General features: G+C 37.2%; 1 protein-coding gene across 1 annotated transcript; it reads right to left on the bottom strand.

Moving 5' to 3' along the window:
• Positions 1-237: 237 nt before the first annotated feature.
• LOC145995143 (large ribosomal subunit protein uL24m-like) lies at positions 238-23,272 on the bottom strand. Its single transcript, XM_083131688.1, has 5 exons — positions 23,138-23,272; positions 20,002-20,187; positions 7,383-7,585; positions 3,749-3,885; positions 238-454 (listed from the first exon to the last, which is right to left on the bottom strand). The coding sequence occupies exons 1-5, from the start codon at positions 23,231-23,233 to the stop codon at positions 318-320; spliced, it is 759 nt and encodes a 252-aa protein (XP_082987814.1). The 5' UTR covers positions 23,234-23,272; the 3' UTR covers positions 238-317.

The following is a 23,272-nucleotide window of genomic DNA, read 5'->3' as shown; positions in this document are numbered from 1 at the left end:
ATTTCCATATCCTAATTAAAAGCTGAGGCTGAAAAGGGGCACTCATCATGTGTAAAGGCAGCAAACACAACCACACACAGGATTATATTGGTGTGTACAACACAGAAGGAAGGTTAACTTGTGGGTGCCTTCCATGCCCAATTATTTCTTAAAGAAAGGAACAATAAATATTCTCAGTAGTTAAGCCTAAACACAAATTACAAACTTTTAAACATTTTATTACATAATTTATTTACAAGTTTTAAGATTATCCTAGCAAAACTCTACAATTAGGCACCAACAAAATTTCGTCTAATTTCAGCGCTTCCATTCTTCAATTAATACCAGTAGGATTTTGCTGGTACACGATCTTCTTGAATGCCCATATCTTTCATAATTGACATTTCAAATGTCTCTAAAGCAGGCTGAAATGTAATTTTCTGCACATCATCAGCAGTGGTATCTTTCTCAGATTCTGAAAGAAAAAGTGCACAATATTTTAATTGCTTTGAATGTAGATATTTCAGAACTTTGTATTTCTTACATGACAATCAATTTTGAAAGAACCTTTCTTCATTGTAGGGTGATGATCAATAATGAAAGTAGTAATTTTTAACCATTGTGTAGGAGTTAGCATGACATCCTGTGCAACTAGTACCAGTGGATCTGAATCTCGGGTAAGTCATGAATATTTATATAGAGGAAACTCGATTTTACATACTTCAGTGGACCAATGTGAAAAATACTTAAAATGCCTGAAAATGTAAAATCCGTGTGTATTCTACTATATTGAGAGCATGCAGGAAAATCTAATATCAGGAAACAAAACCGGGATTCCACTACACTTATCTTTTATTTTTCTTCATTTTTGTTTATTCAATTCTAATTTTGAATGAAAAATTCTAATTTGCATTTCATATTTCTTGCTTATTTAAATCACTTTGTGCTATGCCAAGATTCCAAACCAGAACCCTTGGTGGCAAGATCATGAGTTGATTCCTAAATTTGCTTACCCATCGAGGCAGCATCAACTCTTTTTTTTGTTTTTGTTTGACCAATAAATACCAACTTAGTAAAGGTGTGTTCAGCTTCAAGTATTGGATGTTTCTTTCTAAGGTTTCTTGATCAATTTTGTGTAATCAGTAGAGGCATGCATATTTCGTTTTTGACGAAAATATGAAATGTGAAATAATACATTGTAGTGTTAATTTTTAAAGGTAATGTGTGAGGTGCATTTTCCTACCCTGTTTCATCATGAAATAATGCAAAATAGACTATTAAACAATAAATTTAAAGTTTATTTACCATCACGATACTTTCTGATGTGATATCCTGTGAGTTATGCAATTCAATTCACGGAAAATTGGTAAGTAATTCTGCAGTAAATATTTGAGAAGCAAAAATGGACCCCTTTATACACGAAAAAACTTAATATTCTGGTAATGACATAAAAGTGTTATTAGAAGAGATATGTTTACTTTGAGTAGTAAGTGCAGCTTTTATATCAAATTTGGAATTATACTCAAAATTTTAAAACCAAAATGTAATTTTATATACCACTTTTTTACTGCTATAACAGCAAAATTTTCTGAACCCAAAATTGACTCTGTTTTTGTACCAAATTTTGCGTTTTAATTTACCACTACTGATCAGCATTCACCCATGCATCATCAAAGAGGCACAAAAGCAATGAAAAACAGAAAAATATAAACCAAATCTGTAGCCCAAAAAACATATACTATGCATACTGAGACAGTTGAACAGCTGCAAAGGGAAGGAGATATTAAAATTTAAGTGACTGTGAATACAAGCAATGATATACATATATATCTTAATGTAAACATGATACAAGGTAACCAAAAAAGTTCTTGCCGTTTTTGACGTCCCATTAATCATGCGCTCACAGAGAGAAAACGAAATGATGCACGTGCCTGCCAAGCGATCAGGAGTTAGTCTGACCATCGACTGTCAGTAATACAGGCACGTTGCGCACACACAGCAGACATAGCTCGTCCAGTGTCGAAGATAAATGGAGGTATCGAAGCAGCTTGTTCGCGTGTGTTTCTTGTATGACTTTAAAGTGGGCCTGTCAGCTGCTGCATCAAGTCATTGCATTTGCCAGGCATTTGGGGAGAATGCAGTGAATGAACGCACTGCCAGACATTGGTTCCAGAAATTAAGTTCGGGAGATGTGAGCCTTTCGGATGAACCTCGCAGTGGACGACCACATGTGTTGGATGACGAGGCCCTGAAAGCAGCCATCGAGGAAGACAAGTGTTCTAACCTGTGATGAACTTGCAGAAAGGTTCCATGTTTCTGCTGAAACAGTCAGACTGCACCTGCATGGGATAGGGAAGTCATACAAGTTAAGCAAGTGGGTACCCCACACATTGTCGGCAGCCAACAAGGAACAAGTGACAGCCTGTTTGTCCTTGCTCACTCGGCACCTGAACACACCCATATTTGATCGCTTGCTGACTGGTGACGAAAAGTGGGTCCTCTATGACATTCCCAAGCGTACCAGACATTGGTTGTCACTACGTGACCCTGTTCCTCACACCTCAAGACCACGTCTGCACCCACGAAAGGTTATGCTCTCTGTATGGTGGAATTGTTGGCAATTGGTGCATTACGAGCTCCTTCCACCTGGTCAGACCATCACTGCTGACCTCAACTCTAAGCAGTTGCAAAGGGTGCACCGTGCATTGTGGCAGAAGGAGCCGGCATTGGTGAATCGCAAGGGTGTGCTGTTCCTGCATGACAATGCCAAGCCACATGTGGCAAAGAGGACCCGTGAGACCCTTCAGCAACTTGGCTGGGAGACACTGTGCCATCCACCATATTCACCAGACCTTGCACCAACAGATTACCACCTGTTTCATTCACTCGACAACCACCTCCGTGGGAGATCCTTCACAAATGAGGGAGACCTGCGGAACGCAACTCACGGACTTCTTTGCATCCAAGCCCGCCGAGTTTTATCACCAGGGTATTGTGCAGCTGCAGGAACATTGGCAAAAGGTGTTGGATGCTAATGGAGATTACTTTGAAACCTAAACGTACGTACCATCCACTGTATTGCTCTTTCTTTATCACTGCTCTAGAACGGCAAGAACTTTTTTGGTTACCTTGTATTTTATGAATTTTTCTGTCTGGGGAGGGGGGAGTAATTAATTGAAACAAGACACTCAAAGACATACACGGAGCACATATTTCAATTATTAATAAATTAGAAACTAATGAAGATACAAATAAATGATAGATAGATAAACTAAAGACGTTTTATGTTCTGACTCAGTACACCTCTATATGTGCTCCTTTTGTCTCACGAAGAATGTCAAGACGATAATCAATTTCTTCCCACGTTTGGGTCAGCATGACGATATCCACGGTGGCTATCACATTGTTTATTCTGGCTTTCAGTTCATCAATTTTCATCACTTTTGTACCTTTTCATCATTGTATGCTGTGCTTTGAACGCTTTCCAAGATGATGGATTTGAATTGGTGGTCCGATTCTTTGGCCCCGAAGGACACAATCCCATTGGATTTTTTCTCTGGGGATATGTGACAGACATTGCTTTTGGACAAAAATGCGACAAAAGCACATATAGTAGTGTACTGATACAGGACATAAAACGTTTTGAGTTTATCTATCTATCATTGCCACCAGTTTATTTCTTCATTAGTTTCTAATTTATTAATAACTGAAATGTGTCAAACACTTTGTGTATACCCTTTATGTACAGTACAGTTCACATAAGTCTTACCTTTGTATGTGTTCTTAGATTTATAGTCATATGTTTCCTCTGCCATTTTTGGAATGGGTAAAATTCTCCCAGTTCTTACAGATACTCTCACTTTTTCACCCTCCTCTGTGTATCGCCATTCAATTTTTGTGGGCTTCCTACAAAAAGAAATTCGAATTACAGTGTCATTGGAAAAAGCAGCATATGAAGTGTTCGAATATTGCCTGTTGAAACATAATTTTTTTGGGGATCAAAATGTTAAACTTAAAATGAGGGAAGATGTAAAATCCAAGCAAATTTCACATTATTTTATCCTTCTCTCATTTCTCATCTGTAAACTTCTAACATCGCAAACGATCTTTCATAAGTCCAAATAAGTAAAAATCAATGATGTAATGTAGTATGTAATTTATGGTCAATGCTTCAACACCTCAAATGTCAGAACACATAGTGCATCCATTACATACAAATAATAATACATATGTAGATTATCCATAAAAATTATAACAAAATGGCAGAATTGATGCACTAAGTTATAAGATATTTATAGATATATTGGATCAGTAAAATAACAACCATTTTGCAACATCAAAGGTAACATGTGTTCTTAACTAATTCGGATGTGCTGATTTCAGATCTGCAACTGAAATTTTTCTATCACGTAACATTTCAGAGATACACGTGACGTCATATCCGTCATAACGTGGATACGTTATTTACATTTGGATTCCAATTTATATGATTTTGGGCAACAATGAAAATAAATTTTGCAATAATGTATAAACAAACACACTTATAAAAAGATTTGTTTCTTTTTCTGGCTATGTTTCCATTGTTGACGTTCAAAAAGGCTGCTTCTCCCTCCCCCAGAATGAGTTATTGATAAGATAAGATAAGATAAGGGAGAATGCTCTACAGACTGAAGGGAGTGTGATTTAATGAGTTCAGTATTACGTGCTTTGAGGTAGAGAAGTTGTGTTGAAGTTACTTGGGTGATACTGCAATGAAGAAAAACCAACGTGGTTGTGTAAATTTACCAAACAATTTCTGCTATGTGTGCTGGCAGTACACTTTAAAAAGTCAATGCCGAATGTTGACAGAAATGTTAAAACAAGCGTATTATAGCTACTTCGGGTGCAATGTTGGTGATCAAGACAAAGTGTGGGCTCCCCATGTGTGCTGTGTGACTTGTTATTCAACTCTTGTGAGGTGGTTTCGTGGAGACAAAACCCGTGCTATGGCATTTGCGGTGCCAATCGTTTGGCGTGAACCGAGTAGCCATGCTGAGGACTGTTACTTCTGCCTAACAAGCATAGCAGGACATTCTAAACGAACAAAATCCAGTATTGTGTATCCCAATATTCCTTCCGCTATGAGACCCATACCACATGGACCTGAACTCCCAATCCCTAGCCCACCCTCACATTTAGAGGAATCTTTTGCAGAAGAGGAAGAGCCACCCATCCCGTCCACTTCCAATGATCCAAGCTATTTTCCACAACCAGAGATGGAACCACTCCTTGTCGACCAATCCAGACTGAATGACTTGGTTAGAGATATGTATCTAACTAAGCAGCAGGCTGAGGTGCTTGGATCTCGACTTCAACAGTGGAATCTCCTGGCTTCCGGAACTAGAATTACCCATTTCAGAAAGAGACATGAACAGTTTTCAAGCTACTTTGAAATGAAAAATTCCCTCTGTGTATGTACAAATATAGACGGTTTAATGGATAAGCTTGGGTTGGAGCACATTCCTGAGGAATGGAGACTGTTTATAGACTCGTCCAAAAGTAGCCTGAAAGCAGTGTTGTTACACAATGGCAACGAAAAACCATCCATACCAGTCGCACATTCTGTTGAGATGAAGGAAACATACGACAGTATGTTAAATATGATTCAATATAATAAGTACTGCTGGCAGATTTGTGGTGATTTAAAGGTCACTGCCATATTAATGGGACTCCAAGGTGGGTTTACAAAGTATTGTTGTTTCCTTTGCTTGTGGGACAGTAGGGCTACAGAATCGCACTACACTGTGAAAAACTGGCCTCCGAGAGAAACCTATATACCAGGGCAACAAAATGTGAAGTATGCTCCATTAGTTAATTCTAACAACATATTGCTTCCTCCTTTGCATATCAAATTAGACCTCATGAAGAATTTTGTAAAGGCCATGGACAAAGATGGAGATGGTTTTGCATACCTCAGGAGCTTCTTCCCAAAACTAAGTGATGCTAAAGTGAAAGAGGGAATATTCGTTGGCCCCCAAATTCGGAAACTGTTGAGAGATCACAACTTTGATCTACTTTCTCCACTCCCACCTGGATTTTTTCCCAAAGAACTTAGGAGCCGTCAGTGATGAACAAGGGGAACGATTCCATCAAGACATTCGCACAATGGAGCAGAGATATCAAGGTAGATGGGATCCTCACATGATGGGCGATTACTGCTGGTTCCTAGTTAGAGATAGTGATAAACATTAAAGAGGAGGAAATAAGGGTAAGTGCATCCATTGTGATAGCTGTATATTGTGTATATTACATACATACACACACACATATGTGTGCACGTTTGTACCTTGATCTTTTTTACATCATATTGATGATATTTACTCATACAAGTGTAATAATTGCATTCGTAACCTAATGAAAAATACAAGTCACGTAATATATTTTTGTCGCCTTCACTACAATCCTCTTTAGAAGTGTAACACAAAAATGTTACGTGTTACGACATTTTTTACTATCATTTTCGTGTTCAGGAGGTTCCCCGCGTTGCAGAAAAAAAGTTTAAATTTGTTGACTAGTGTAATCGATAATTTTACCGACACACCAATATGGCTATATTGGCCAATACCGATAGAGTACTGATTAAACTGCCCCCATCCCTACTAAATAGTGTCCTACTTTGGTGTTCTTCACTGACATCTTGTCTTCAGTTTTCAAAACATTCCACCCATTCATAAACTCTCCCCTGACTCAAACAGCAGTCACCATGCTGAACCTCCATTGTTATGAACATTTCAGAAGGTTTTACACTTTCTGAACACAAAGAATGAATAATGCTTTGTTGCTCTTCCAAAGCGAAAGAGGAGACATGCTGTACAAGCTATGGTGTATGTGTATATTGCTTCATCCTCAACTCCCATATGAGGTTATTCCAAAGGAACCATTTTGCGGCTCCATTGTGCACACTTTTCCGTACATTTGAGAATATAATATCTGTTATTTAATGTCTTTCCCTTGTACCAAGGACTATTGTCTTTTAAATATTCAAATTTCAAGCCCACCTGGGATCTTAATCGAGGAAGGGAAAAGGATTAAAAATACCAAAAATACACAGGTTAAAACATTGTTAGAATTAATTATAAAAGAACATCCTTGCCCTGGCTGGGATTCAAACCTGGAAGTTCTGGAACCATAATGCACTGTGTTAACACTGCACCATGGAGATCGGCACTCTAGTTACGAGTAGTGTAACAATGTAAAAGGTATATAAAATACTATAATACAACTCAAGAATATCTTTCTGATACAAAAAATCTAAATTGTATCCAGTGACCCCTAAATTAGTGGATTCATACTACAAGAGACAATTACTTAGTACCAACTGGTGATTACATGAAACAATATGCTACAACAGAGAATCTACTCACTCATCTGCAGGATCAACAAGCTCCACTTGACCTGTTACAAGAAGAGGTGCTTCTGACTTTACGATCATGCCTGGGAAGTCATCTGATTTCCCTATGGTACGCAGGTGGCAATTTAAACCTTCAACAACCACCCAATTTCTCTCCTGTATGATCTGATTCACAATGCCTTGCTTTCCCTTATCTCTTCCAACCATAATTTCAACCTGCAAAAAATATAATTATGTGAATATTAAGAACATAGGTACACCAGTAGGAAGGCCAAGATGAAGATAGAGAGATAACGTTGAGATGGACCTAAAGGAAATTGGTATGGATGGAAAAAAGTGGATAGGGACAGATGAAAGTTCTGTGTTGCTGCACCCATAAACCTTCAGGTTTAACAAGGCTAGAGTGTTAGTTAGTTAGGGGCATTCGGAATAAGAAGCATCCACTGCTTGTTTTTGCTACTAATTACTTCCTTCATAGTTTTGACTTTCACGTAAGCAGAAATATGTCCAGTACAAAAAAATAAATATGTAAAGATTGCTGGACATGCTTTTAAGAAGAAAATTTACAATAATGAATAATTTGGCTTCATTAGATCCTTCAGCACACATGACTGGTTAAAAAAGTGCAGCTCACTCAGTGGTTGAATGCATTTTCTACATACTTGAATCTGTGTATTCAGCACCTGTCCCAGAATAAGTACATACTTGATGGATGAGTACATTAAGAGTCGACTCTCAATCTCGCCACCAAAAAAGGCTCCACATTCCAGTCCCAGCCTTAGCATGAGTCTCCCTTCATCAATTTCATCTAATCATTAGTCACCTTTATCTTTCACAGTTAGACATGAATGAATCCAAAATAAAGGGGAAAAAATATGTCAATGCAACCAAAGACCCAACAGAAACATGTTCATCACATGACATACACTTTCTGATTGAATGGGATGTGTGAAAAGTTACGACTCAAACAGCATATGGTGTAAGTCAGCACAAGGAAAAGTAATACGGCAAGACATACAGAGGAGTCAAACCATGAAAGGAATATGTAATATTTATTAAAATAAGCGGTGATATTCATAGACATGTCAGTGTAAATTCTTCATATCAAGAAAGACAGGAAGAAGACTTCAAAAATTAAACTGTGTTCTCCTTTGTGAATGAATTTTAGTCCACAGTTCCCAAGAAGACTGCCATTCTGTTTATGGTGATGTTCAATGTTCACAATGGTCTTTGCAACATGCCTAGATGATTACCAGAAATCAACCTCACAATGGTCTCATACACGATTTGTAGCATGTCAAAAAGCTGGCTTCCCTGATTTGCTTTATTTTAATTTGCTTTTCTGGCACTTTTGGCTAATCACGAAGATGAGCATGAGTGATCACATGATGAAACTGATGAAGGAACACTGACAAACAACACCAATGCCCTGGCTAGGTTTCGTACCCGGGACACCTTGAATCATAACATACCATGCTAACCACTCCACCATGGAGGTCAGCAGCATGTCAATAAGACGTGAGAAATAAGCAAAATGCAATATACTAGGATATACCAAACTGATACGAACAGACTATTAATATAATTCACTAACATCAACAACTTAAGATGCACATGTATGTGGTAAATAATAAGAAAAAATAAGATTTCAGTACAAAAACAAACTGAATTTCTGGTTCAATTTTCGTATATTATTGTAAATTAAGTCACATACATAAAATACAAATGTCCATCCATAGTAGGCACATTCACGATCACAACTTAGGTGAAATGTGTGGTACATAATAAAATATTCATTTTTGAACAAGGCTATTTTTCATTCCATATTTTACGATAAAAATAATCAATGTACGTAACTCAAGATAATCTGACTCGGGGAAAGTGTTATGTTGGCAAATTAGCTGCAAAATTCACTTTTCAGAGTTTATTTCACATAGTTTTGTGACAAAATGTGGAAGGTTGATAACCAAAATGTGGCTCACGTAAGAGATATCTCTTGAATACTAGAATATATTCACCATTATTTACATGTTAAATCCAGTTGCATCAGTGGCGGCTGCTTAATATGTGCTACCGTGCTATAGCACTTTACTCAATTTACTACAATGAAAAGAAAGAAAGGGACACATTTCATAGATTGAAGAACTTTAATAAAACACTTAAGTGAAATTAAACTTCAAACGTTAATTCGCTCAAAAATTTGCAGCGCACTATGTATTTTTTGCACACAGTTAAGCTACAACGGATATCGTGCTATTGGCTGCATAGCACGTTTTCGACACCTTGAGGGGGGGGGGGTAGAGTCTGTCTGCTAGCATGCTACACAGATTCACAGCATGTTAATTGTTGTCATCTCAGTATAAGAAGAAAGTTTGTGGATAGCTCTACAGAATCAGACACAATTTTTTTTCGCGCGGTTCATGGTCATGCACGTGGCATATGGAGCAGTCATTGTAAAGGATCCGTCGTGCTCTGTTGTTACAAGCAGTGGCGTATGCGAGGTTGGTGCTAGGAAATTGATGGGGGCTACATCCCATCTCCAAATTTTGAGTTTCGGATGAAAGCAGCAAAGAACTTGGAAACAGAAAACAGTGTTAAATGCAAACACCCCTTAAAAGGATCTCTGATTACCATTTTTGCCTTTGAATAACTTTTAAAATGAAGGTTTAAATCAGTGATTGCAAAATATTTTATAGTTTATTCCGGCCGTCCGTAGAAAGCAGCTATGTGATACAGACCTTTACAATTCCAGTCCCCTCGGAAGAAAACTTTGCGTACGCTAGCGGTTCCAAGTGAGTGTATGTGTGTGTGTGTGTGTGTGTGTAAGGGGGGGGGGGAGGTAATTGTAAATGCAAGAAACAATATCTACCCGTAGCACACATCTGTGAAAAGTCACGAGCTGTCGCTCAGTTGAATGCATGTTAAAAAAGCGAAAGATAGAAAACGTGCAAAAAATAATGGCATGAAAATTTTTAAAAAAATACTATTATCAAAAGCTCTGAACCTAACAATGTAAGATTACTAAAACCAATAAATCTAACACTCTTAACCAAATGAAACTGATCACATCTAAGAAAAACATAGTCAATTAATACATATTTTTGCAGGAGAAAGTCACATACAAATAAACACAGCCATAAAGAGATCTGCAGGGAATTTTTCAGTAACATGCTGAAGAATATTCGTGAATATACATGATCAGCATTAGGCCTCTTTCACGTATCCTAGAGTACTTTCACCATCATCGTAGATGGCCATGCGGTTTAAGGCACCTTGCTTTGGATGGCGACTGAGGGACGGCATAGGTTAGATCCCGAGAAATTTCGACCTAAGTATAGGGCCAGTGGCAACCCACCATTGTGAGGAAATTGGGGAGCTTCGAATGAGTAAGCATAATCTGGTCGCGTAGACCTACTACAACGGCTGAGGATATGTCGGGCTGACCCCCTCCCCCCACCCAACTATTCCAATCCTGGTTGAAGATCTCCACGCTTAGAAGTGACGAAGGAAAGCGTGGGAGGGAGACTGCCAGTCGGTAGGTAAGCCAAGGCCCTTTATGGGCTGTAACGCACAGGATTATTATTATTTTTAGAGTACTTTCACCATTTTTTAAAACAAAATATCATTGTATGTATGCAAAATAATCTACACAGTTATTTTTAGTGTTTTTTATTTTAATTTATCTGGCAGGGCACGAAATTTTCAGTCGCCAAGTCGCCACTGAAGACCAAAAGTTTGGAGTTGACAACTATTTCGGTTTCAAATGTGTGTCAAACATGCCCGAACATCTCAATCCAACATTCGTACATGGTTTTGGAAAGCGAGCCGATCGAAAACACCATGTCCACTCAACGCCGACACCATCTAATCGGCACAACAGTTCCACAACTGTTGGGACACTACCACTTTAGATGCACATGAAACTCAACCCAACCCATTTTCCCTGCTTTGCTTTTCTTCCACTCCGTTGTTTCAAAATGACAACACTGCAGAAAGTATGTGTGCATCGTGCACCACGCGGACTTGAGGTGGGGAGGTGAGGGGTAGAGTGGAGCAGACCACGGCCCAACTGTGGCTCCTTGCTTGTGCATGGAAAACCCCCATTTTTACCATTGTGGTCTCGTGTGCTTCAGTGTCCAGTCTTTGTTGACAAAAGAATGTGATAAATGCACTCGTGAGCGTTGGTTGACGTCGTCAAGGTTCATTCTGTTTACCTCATTTTTTTGGTTCGGTGGTAGTTGCCTGTGAGTGAAGTGGTTCCAGAGAATTAGTTTTATTTAATTAACTCAGATAAACTTACTATTCATGTTTCCATGTAAGTTTTTTTTTTTTCAGCGATCGATTTCGCCACTCGTCTTGTGGCTTCGTCAGGCGTGAACTGAGTTAATTACCGCCAAACTGATATCTTTAGATACAATGTAGTTTTATTTAGTTCAATTACTGCTATGGAGAAGAAGCAAACAAACATACAGTCCTTTTTCGTTACAGGTGATGTATCAAAATCAGCTAGTAGCAGTGTTCAGTTTCAATGGGTTTTCTGTACCTTTTAAAAAGTTCTTTTTAAAGCATAGTCAGAGTAAAGTCCATAGTGAAAATGTTGCCAGTGCAAAGGCAAAAGAATGCCCGACAGAAACACAGATGCCAAAATCTATTAAAAAAATGGATCACCAGATGTTATCTCATCTTACAAATTTATTTCACGTAGCATACTATGTAGCTAAACATGACAAACCATTTAAAGACTTTGTAGATCTGCCGTGTTTGGCAGGAAAATTAAGTGTGAGTGATCTACCTAAGTATAGCAATGAGAAGCAATGCAGAGAATTTATTCATTTCATAGCTGAAACTTTGAAGTTAGATCTAGTGGAGAAAATAAAGAAAAGTACATACATCAGCCTTCTGATTGATGGATCTACAGATAGATCATCAGTCGAGCATGCAAATGTGTATGTTCGATACGTGGATGTAAATGATGGTCACATCAAAGAGGACATTTTAGGAGTAATAGAGCTCACAAACTCTACTTCTGATGGTTACTTCACAGCCATAACTGATTATTTAGATAAGGCAATAGGTTCAAATAAATACAGAAACAAGTGTTACATTGTAGGCTTGGTTACTGATGGTGCAGCAAATATGGTCGGGCACAATTTGGCTGTGCAAATGAAAGCTATTTGTAATAAAATTATAAATATTCACTGCCTTACACACAGTTTGCTGTAAGCTGTGTTGGATGCATGTGGTGAAGTTGAATATCTTAGAGCATTTGATTCCGTGATTAGGAATATTTTTCAGTTTTATCATGGCTCTGCTAAAAGACTTCACCTCTTGAGAGAAACGGCAGAAGTTATAGGAGAAGAAATTCTAAAACTGAGTGATATCCACACTATTAGGTGGTTAGCCAGCAAAGAAAGTGCTGTAAGAGCTCTCTTGCAATTATGGAAAGCTGTTGTGACCCATCTTGAACAGGTGGCCCATGGAAAAGACAATGATGGCGCTAAAGCTAAGGGTTTGCTGAAAAGTTTGAAGCAATTTAAATTTGTTAAGCTTCTGTACTTCCTTTTGGATTTCTACAGGAAATACCCTTTAAGCGTGGCACTACAAAATAAGAATCTTTTGATTTCATCTCTAAAAATAAGAATTGAACACGGTATTTCAGTTTTGGCTGGCCTGGAATCTAATGTTGGACCAAGGGAACAAGATTTCTTCGACCATGTATCCATTTCAGGGAAGATCGGGGATGTGCAGCTCACAAACATTCAAAATGGAGAGCAAGAGTTTCATGCCCGGTTTGCCAAACGCACGTTAAATTTTAAAGAAGCGTTAAATCAAGTTAACGCTACATTAGCACATCGAGGCATTTCTCCAACCTTCGTTAAGGCTAACATACCTCTAATGTCGTCGTTAAATCTAAAGACACTCCTTGGCTTCATTAAGATGCTTAACAGCACGTTGTGATGTGTCGGAAATAAGATGGCGGAATTGCGTGTGCCAGCTGTTGTGTTGAAAGTTTATCCAAAACTGATTTGAACACATTATTTGCATACGATCGCAAAACGTACACTAGTTCGATTTCTTTCTACAGCAAAAATACTTTTCCCATTTTTTCGTATTTCATATTATAGATTCATACTAAACTGAAATTTCATGTAAATCAGATATCACATGTAAGTTAAATGATAAAATATTGTATCAATGTACTTTTTAAAGTTTTGTCAATAATGGCATCGTGATCATCACACATTATTCAAATTTTATTAATTTTGCTTGTCGAGGCAAAAATATATGCTTATAGTTATATTATACGAACGCGATTTTTTAAAATGCATATTTGGCTTCCACCTTCAATGCACTGTAACCATAAAAACAAAATATCGCATGACTTTTTAAAATAATGTAACCTCCTTTTACATATTTCAATTTGTATAAGGTAAAAGTTATTCACAAAAATATTTGGTATCATCGTCCACATCATTTTCCAGTGGAGAAAGATATGGTTTGTTGTGTTCATGCTTATGTCTGTTTATGACTTCCATTCCAATGTTTGTTTCTTTTTTAACTGAAAAATGTTAGAAAATGTAAGAGATAAAATTAAAATGAAGCAACTGTCCTAGAAATAGGTAATACACGTCCTGTACTCTCATTTAATGTAAAATAAATCTGTGACATTACACAATGTAGCCAGCAATCTTTCAAAGTAGTAGCATAGAATAAGGTATATACATTGGTCCATGCTATACTGGATCCGCGCTTAGAAGGAACTGTACGGTAAACAAATGCACGTGTATGAATACAGTGTTGCCAACCAATAACTGCAGAATATAGCGAAAAGCGAATTCTCACAGTGTGTAGTGTTCTACATTATATTGTAGAAATTATTTTTATGACTTAGAAGGAACTGTACTGTAAACAAATGCAAGTGTATGAATACAGTGTTGCCAACCAATAACTGCAGAATATAGCGAAAAGCGAATTCTCACAACTCTGCTTTTTATGGATAATCACTATAATCACAATGTGGACATGTCATACCCTATTTGTTGCTAGTTTTCATAGAATAAAGAATACAAATTTTCCTCCTCACTTCCCTCACAAGAAAAGCCATTTTTTGAATGGCCAGTTCTTTCCGAGTGTTACCTTTGTATATCCGTAGGTTTATTAAATATATATATATATGTAGTATAAACATATTCACATAACTAGAGTTGTTTTGCATACATTTTTAGAGTTTTCGAAATTTCACGCAAATTGGACAAAAATTGTAAGAGAATTTGAAAAAAAAATCCAATATCGAGGATCCGCGATTTTCTTTTTCTATGCTATCAAAAAATGAAGTCCTGTCTTGCAATGGACGTAGAGAATATATGTGCAGAATTTCGTCTAATTTACTCAAAAATCGTAAGAGGTGTGACGAATCGAAAATTACCAACGAAATGGAACTTCAGCCACTTTATTTCTTCCATTTTTCAAAATTTTTAAAATCTAGCATCATATTTAGAAACAGCGACGTAGAGAACGTTCGAATAGGAACATCTGCAACAATACCACAAGGATTAATACTGCTGTTAAAGAAAATAAATAAACAAACGAAAAATAGGTCACTTCCGTGTCTATTTTTGAATGAAGTCAAATAAGTATGATACTACTGTGCAAATATCTGAAAGCCATTATTGTCACCAATGCAGGACCAAAAAGTTCAAAACAGCTAATTTTAGCAAAAGAATAGGCGGATTGGCAACACTTCTCGTTGAGCCTGCTTGAACAACAGACCCTGCCACGCGCAACAAAATATAGTCCACTTTCTAACTTGCAAGAATAGAACATTCCTTCAACACAATTGTAATTATCGAACTCTAGAATTATCATAACCAATATTTAGTATGTAAATGAACTCCAGGTTGGCATAAATACACAAGACGTGACAATTTTTACTCTGGGTACAACACGCATGCGTAAAGGCTGGGCAGGCGGGAGGGAATTTCAATTTGTGCGAGATGGATGTTTGCTTTGGCTACGTTAAACACTGCAGCGGGAAACCGTTGAAAAGCACAGAGAAACAAATTGTATTGAATGTGTTCGCAAAGTTTTGCGAGAAATATCCAACTATGGTTACCCAGGACGTGATGAAATTGACATCTGAGTTTACTGGTGTCTCTGTTAAGAGTGTAAAATCTGCGCGCAGCGAGGTTCTAAATGAGGGCATTTTAACAACACCAGGGAAAAAGCGTCAACGTCAAAAGCCTGTGTTACAAGTTCAGTGTGATGAGTTTGCGAGGATCCGTCTTAAGGTTCATCACTTTTTGGAGAGGAACGAAGCGCCAACAATAAATAAAGTGTTGGTGAGTGTGAATAGTGATCCGGATCTGCCGAACCTTAAGAAAACAAGTTTCCACACACTTCTGAAAGAAATCAGCTTCGAGTTTGTGCAACGCAACAGAATAAATATTATTGTTAACCGAGAAGACATATTGTTGTGGCGCCGGAACTACCTGAGGAAAATACGCGAATACAGGCAGGAGGGGCGAAAGTTGTATTTCCTTGATGAAACGTGGGTGAATGAAGGTCATACTGTTTCTAAGGTGTGGGTAGATTCTGCCATAAAATCTAAAAAAAACAGGCTTTCCTCTCAGGATTAACCACAGGGCTAAGAAACCCGACCGGCAAAGGCAGACGCCTTATTGTATTGCATATTGGAGAAAGAAGAGGAACGCTTCTGGGAATCAGATTACATGTGCGACAAGGTTGTTGACCGACTTGTTATCAATCCAGCTGATAGCAGTAGCGGCGGCACCAACAGTGAAGGGGAGGCATCTATTTAAGGAATCGACTTTCTATCCGACTCTGCTTAGGCAAGTAAAACACTTTTATATCTTCAAATTAAATTCTTAAGTACAGAAGTTCAGCTTATCTTGTGAATAGTTATAGTTTTCCTTTTTATTTAATTTCTCGTAGCTTGTAACATTGCTTTCGCGCCAACTTTCTCTCACACGTGGTGGAAGCAGCAGAAGCTTTACGATCATCCAATCGCTGAAGCCTGGCGGAGTAATACTTTTGCCCTTGTGTTTACAGTGCAGTCCCTTCTAAGCGCGGAAAAGGCATAGTAGGGAATTGTTCTTTCAAACTTTTCAAATTATTATCCACCTACTCCAATTAACATAATGGAAAAAAATGATTTTGCAGTGAAGAGAATGCTCGACACAAATGTTCATCATTCTAAATTCTGAATCACAGTGTGTGCAACCACGAGCAGCTAGTGACAGCTTTAGCAACCTGGAGATAAATGCTAAAAGCACCAAACCTGACCTGCCTAACCTAACCAAGTACAAAAATATAGAAAACCTGCCTAACCTATTTACTTATTTAGCTCGTAGCTGTACTTATGTACTGTACAATAAAACATGTTATTTAATATAACGTGAGTCTTAAAATAATCACAAAATCAAAACAATTATTATTCAGCATACTGAAAGTGGGCTGACTAATAACAGTGCACATGGAAATTAAATAGTATTCGTAACAAACTGAAATAGCACTTACAAATTGAAAAAAAAAAAAAATCAACCGTTACATGTACATTTACGAACGACTACCATCTCATCACATAATATAGAGTACTACACATATGTGCTTCATTAAGAAAAAAGCTTCAGGTCCTAAGCAGTTTCAGGTATGTAGTTTCGTGCATGGATATTGTAACATTTTGACATTGTGCAGTGACATAAAACACACTACCATTCATTCGGAAACTATTCCTTGTACATACGAACAAGTGGTAATGATACTATCTAACAGTGCACTTGTTTTTTTTTCATTAGTTATGATAAAGCAAATATAATATAAAATATCATATTAATCAACTGTTCCATGTACAAGGTACATTTTCTGAATGACTACCATTTCATCACAATGAATAACCAAACATAAAGTAAAGTACCGTAGTACACATGTACGTTTCATTAAGAAAAAAGCTTAATCCTAAGCAGTTTCAGGTATTGTAGTTTTGTGCATGGACATTGTAAAAGTATGCATATATGTGTTTGTAAAACACACTACCATCAATTCGGAAATTATTCCTTGTATGGTACGTTCGTACAAGTGGTAAGGATACTGTCTAACTGTGTACTTGTCCTTCTTTTTACAATTTATGAGAAATCAAATATAAAATATCATATTGTTTATATATTTTTTCTTTAAAAAATATTTAAACAAAACAAAACACACAACCATTCAGAAACGTTCCTTGTACATATGCATGAACGGAAAGCATACTGGTAAGTGGTAAACATTATATGTGCCTTCTTTTTGTCAGTAATTATTTGGAAACAGTAGATTACTTGTTTGCAGCGTCACATTCACATCAATGCCAAAAGAAGTGACTTGCAATATTTACATATTATTTAATTGCCATGGCAAAGCAAGTTAAGTTATGCATGGTGTACATTTTGTAAAATGTTCTCTTGTTAGGCCTCTTTTGAAATGCCATATTAATATAAATAAATTTATCAAACTTCAAACAGATTAACCTAACCTAGAACAGTAGTTTTTATTTATATATTTATGACCTTGTATTGGCAGTCAGCAGGCACGGATTTAAATCTAACTTGCGAAATTACAATGTAACTGTTAATCTTAATACATAACATTTGCAGACGTAAATACCTAACTAACATTCATTTCTTAAACATATATTTATGTGTTACACATTATTTTATTTATTGCTGTTCCTGGAATTTCATACAAAAAAGCCAAATGTTTCGAAGAACACGCTTATGCACAATCTACTGTCCACGGTGCAACCAATCAAAACATTGCATTTCTCGTATCAAAGTATGAGAATAGCAAGGAATCAAAGCAAAATGCCTCTAACATGTCATTAGTTAACGGGCCTAAAAAATCACTTGAGCGAACATTAAAAGCTTAACAGGCTGCTAAGATTTTAGTGATGCGTTAACTATCAGCTCGTTAAGAATGTTTTAACGATGTTTGAGCGAACCGGGCATCAGACTGTTAGAGGAAACTTAATTAACAATGCGAAGGTGTACATCACAGAAAGATTGCAATCTATATCAACAGATGTGATTGCATCTCTGTATGTTTTCGACACCTTGAGTTGGCCTCCCAAAGAAAATATTTTTCAGTTTGGGATAGAAGAAATAAAGAAACTCTACATGTACTTGAACCCAAGCCTTTATGAGAAAATTGATGTTCTGTTAGCAGAGTGAACAGAATTCAAACTTTTATTTCCTTCTCTGACTTTGAATCAGACGCTGGAGAAGATTCACAGTGAGGAGTGTTCAACAAGATTCCCCAATTTGCTCCAGATTTTGTCATTTTGAGCTGTTCTACCAGTGAGGACAGCTTTATGTGAGAAATGTTTCAGCTGTCACAACAGTTCAAGACTACTTACAGGAACTCTCTGAAGACTAAAACACTGGATGATTTGCTCAGTTTCTGTAAAAGGAACCGCCACCCCCCTGTTATAGAGTTTGACCCAGCAGCTGCGATTGATAAGTGGTACTTTAGTGTAGAACGACAGCGCTACACAAACATTAATTCCTAAGGTATGTTCTTGTTAATAATTGCTCACATTTTTATTATTTATCAATATAAAATAGTGGCGACCAAAGATTTTAGTCCAGCGACTGACTTCAAACTGAAATTTCATGCCCTGTTATCTGGTACACACAAAGTCAAAAATAACAAGGAAGCTCTAACAGTACTAAAATTAAAACACCTAGAAAATTTAAAACTACTATCAGTGCTGCAACCATAATCAAGCATGAAATTTACCTGCAGAAATAATAACAACAGCACTATATACATATGATAATTCTTTTATAATATAATCTGAAATGTAACGTAATAACAGGCAACATTTCATATTCTTCTGTACTATATGAACTACCAAAGGAGTGATATTTTGTAAGCAATAATGAAATTGTAAGTAATTCACCACATACAGAACATATCAGACAGACTTTGCAATAATGTCAAGATGTGACAAAGCAACAGAAAAAGTTCACATGAAAAACAATCTTCATAATCCATCAAAAATGTTCCACTTTCTCGTGGGGGTACAGAATGATACCAGCAAGAAATACGGTAGAAGAAAAGCACTTCAAATCTTTTGAAATCACCTAAAGTGGACATTACTCTGTGTATTTATGTTTCAAATGTGGACATCCCTGCTAATAACCAACAGTTTAATTTGACAAAATCTGCATTTATTACAACTCAAACGTTTTATAGTGCAGGAGGCCTTAGAAAGAGCGTTTCGCGGGCTAACAACAGACGTCGCTCGCACACTATTGCGGATATTCTCGTGTCGTCTGCTCCTCAGCCGAACAAACAGGCCGAGGTAGCAAGAGGCAGAGGTCACTCACCCTTCCAGAAGGGTGCAGCGAGCCAGCTGTGGCAACTGGGATCGCTCATTCGCGGACCTGATTGGTTCTCGCAGACACACCCCCATATTGTCGTCTGCTGCAAGCCCGCGAAGCGATCTTTCTAAGACCTCCTGCATTATAATTCCTAAACATATAATTCCATTAGTCCCTGTGTAAAAGAACACATTATTTTCTTATGCAGTAGTTATTAATTCCAAGTGTAATAAACCTCATGGAATGTGTACATACCCTGTCTCCTCGGAAGAAGTTCCAATCCTTAATTGGTTCAAGAAACACCTTCTTTCGGAGAACGCCACGTGCATTTTGCTGTTGAAATTCTTTTGTCCATGGTCTGTTCATTGTAAATCGAAATTTTTTCCTCTTGACTACTTTTGGTAAATATTGTGGAAATCCTCGAGGTGTCCGCCAGGCAACCTATGGGGTGAAATATTAATTAACGTTAAAATGAAAATATTGATCACAACACAATTCATGTGGCCGATTTTTATGCTACATTGCAAAATGTTCCTTTATAAATGGACTGAAGAGATGCTATCTGGCACTTCCTTATACCTTATCTTTCTTTAGGATTTGTTTAACTAGTGGAGGTGTCAAAGGGGTGGTTGAAACTGTCCCTTCCGGCAAACAAGAAAAACTAGATCTCTTACCCAAATTGGGAATTTTTGTATGGAATTTAGGTGAATACTAAGTGACAACTGCACCCCCCCCCCCCCCAATATTCCTCTACCCTCTGCTTCCTTATTTTCTTCTGGTGGCATCACTATATTTAACTCTAAAATGTCTAGCATGATTCTTGGAATTAGCCTAAATTATTTTCCTGTAGTTTACGGTTATTACAAGCATAAGAAAACAGTTTTTTCTTTGTGACGTTTCAGGAGAACACACGCTCCTTTCATCAGACATTTATTTTCATTTTGACTAAAGATACAGTTATAACAATGGTTAGTAATTTTTAAACAAAAAGAATCTGTTATATAATGGATGTTGTCAATGTTACATTGTTGTAATATAGCAACTTAACTGTGAAAAAAGCAGTCTATTTTTTTTTTATTTTTTTTTAAAATTATGAATCCCAAATATCATCAGGTAATTCAAATTCATCATTGTTTTCACAAAGTCTCTTGATGTAAACTACAGGAAAATAATTCTATCATGCAAGCAATGCGTACATACAAGAAAAACTATTAATTAGCCTAAATACCCAGCCTTTGTTACCTTGAAATTATGTACTGCTCATAAATGAACTTTAACATCTCAGAAACTGTGAATGGTAGAGTTATGCTTTGTCTAATTCGTCATAATTAGATTACAAGGCCATACTCATAAAAATCTTGTATGACCTATTAAATAGAAGAATAACATTTTAAAAAATATTTCCCCTAAAAATCCCCCACCCCCAAATTACATCACATAGCAATGACTACAATCAAATTACAATAACAAACTATAATGCTCATTTATCAGTACATACATCCATCTTCAGAATATTTTCTCGGCTGTAGCATATTCCCTAACTCATCTTCAATATTATGTCACGTGTTGGGCAAACATTCTTATGCTTACGTTTTAGTTGTTTGAAGAGTTTTTTATGTTTTAAAAATTATATGTATGTATGTATGAGAAGAAGGTGCTGAAATGCCAAGGAAAACAAAACTAGCCTATCTGTCTCATGAAACCATTCAGAATAGAAAGATTGGCCAGTTATTTGTTATATCTTTATCAGGTGTGTTTTATACATTTACTTCTTCATCACATAGTCCTTAAATAGCGTACAATGGAAAAAATAGCTGGTGACTTATCATATGAACAAACAGAAAAAAAACTGAAAAATATAAAAAAGAAGGCCATGACTACTTTCATCGGGTGGTGACAATATCATATGGTACTTTCACCAGGTGGTGAGGCTAGCATAAGGGGGCTATTTTCACAAAGTGGTGAATATAGCAGAAAGTGCTGAAGAACAGAAATCACATAATCAGGTGTTGGAAGTATTTACGGAAATAGTCATAATGTTCACAGCCTTAAACCTGACCAGCCTATCTCAACGATGATGAAAAAAAAAGTAAAGTGCTCCCCTGTGCTTAGCATCACGCCATGAAGACGTATAGGGGGTGTGGGGGTAACGCCCACACTTTCTTGATCTGGTCATGAGTCGGGGTGATGTGATCAGCATCATGCCCCTGACCGCCTTTCACGCTGGGTGAGTGCTGGGGCCACTTCCAAAGTTAGAAAAGTTCCCGGATTTGAACCGGGGATCAAACCCGAGACCTTTAGCATGGTAGTCAGATGCATTACAGACTGAGCCACCGCGGTGAAAGCATTTAGGAATGCAATACCCCTTCACAACTACATCATGTGACATATTAGAAGTAGCAGTTCATATTGGAACACCTTACGGTATTTTTCCAATTCCATGGTGTGCGGGGAAAAAAAGTACTTGTTGACCGCACTAAAATAAATGCACACAAGACATAAGCTTGATACATATCAACAACTAAAGAATGCATGCGTCCATGTAACAGACCAGGTTGTAGACCATGCACTTGTGCAGGTTAAAACTCGGTGAAAATATCTTAAAAGCTACCTTCACCAGCATCCCACAAAAAAAAATTGTGGTAACACTTTACTATAGGGGTGATGGATTTCTTACTTTTTACAGGAGAAAGTACTTATGCAAATCATTTTATGTAGCTTTGTGGAAGTTCGTGAATGTAGTTTTAATCCATTTTAATGCGAATGTATGTTGTTTTCTCAGAAAATCTCCGTCCAGCATGCTGTTGCTGCTGTCGCCATTTGCTTTCTGCACGAGAGCACAATGTTCCATGTGATAGATGACGTAAACCCCGTAGTCATTGTTTCAAACTCGCCGTGTTTTCACTATAACATGACGTGTCGAGTATTTTTATTTTTTAATTATTTTTTTAACTATGCTTGCCTAGCCTAACCTAACCTTATGGAGAATGGTTTGTGGGGGTAACGTGAATGGTTTTTGGGGCTAACGTCAATGGTTTGTGGTGCTAACGTCAATGGTTTGCGAGGTATTAGCATAATTTCAAATCCGGGCACGGAAGTAGGTATTTTCTGGTGTACAAGGTTGCAACACTGCATAAATCGACAAAACACTCGCACAACGTGCAATGAACCAGTACGCTATCGCCATAATGTGTGTTATAGAATCGAAATAACGAGTAACAGTAAGTACTCGTAAATGTGAGAAATAGACATTATTTTCGTTAGAAATTCATTATATCACCTAAAGAAATGTTCCGCATTCCAGAATAGTGCGTTAGCAATGTAAAAAAGTGTGAAATAAATGATTTATAGGTGTCACGCTTATAGTAAAGTAGTATCAAAATTGCTTTACCTGCTCCATTGCTCTTTCAATGTAGGATTCTGGAAGGTTGGAATATCTTTTTGTCATATCAGCCACTCGCTGACAAAGGGATGAAAAAATTCTCATTCTTATTATTCACCTGTGTTGAACTGCAAATTACAACAG

Source organism: Lepisma saccharinum, chromosome 11 (assembly GCF_977018435.1).
Source record: "Lepisma saccharinum chromosome 11, izLepSacc3.1, whole genome shotgun sequence".
NCBI classification, from domain to species: Eukaryota; Metazoa; Arthropoda; class Insecta; order Zygentoma; family Lepismatidae; genus Lepisma; species Lepisma saccharinum.
The sequence above is the reverse complement of the archived record's forward strand: the minus strand, read 5'-3'. Positions and strand labels throughout refer to the sequence as shown.

Coding starts and splice junctions, on each gene's coding strand:
- LOC145995143 (XM_083131688.1), bottom strand. CDS start 23,233: ATGAGAATTTTTTCATCCCTTTGTCAGCGAGTGGCTGATATGACAAAA. Junction 7,586..20,001: donor ACTTCTTCCGAGGAGACAGG/GTATGTACACAT, acceptor TATTTTTTGCAG/GTTGAAATTATGGTTGGAAG. Junction 3,886..7,382: donor CTTGTTGATCCTGCAGATGA/GTGAGTAGATTC, acceptor TTCTTTTTGTAG/GAAGCCCACAAAAATTGAAT.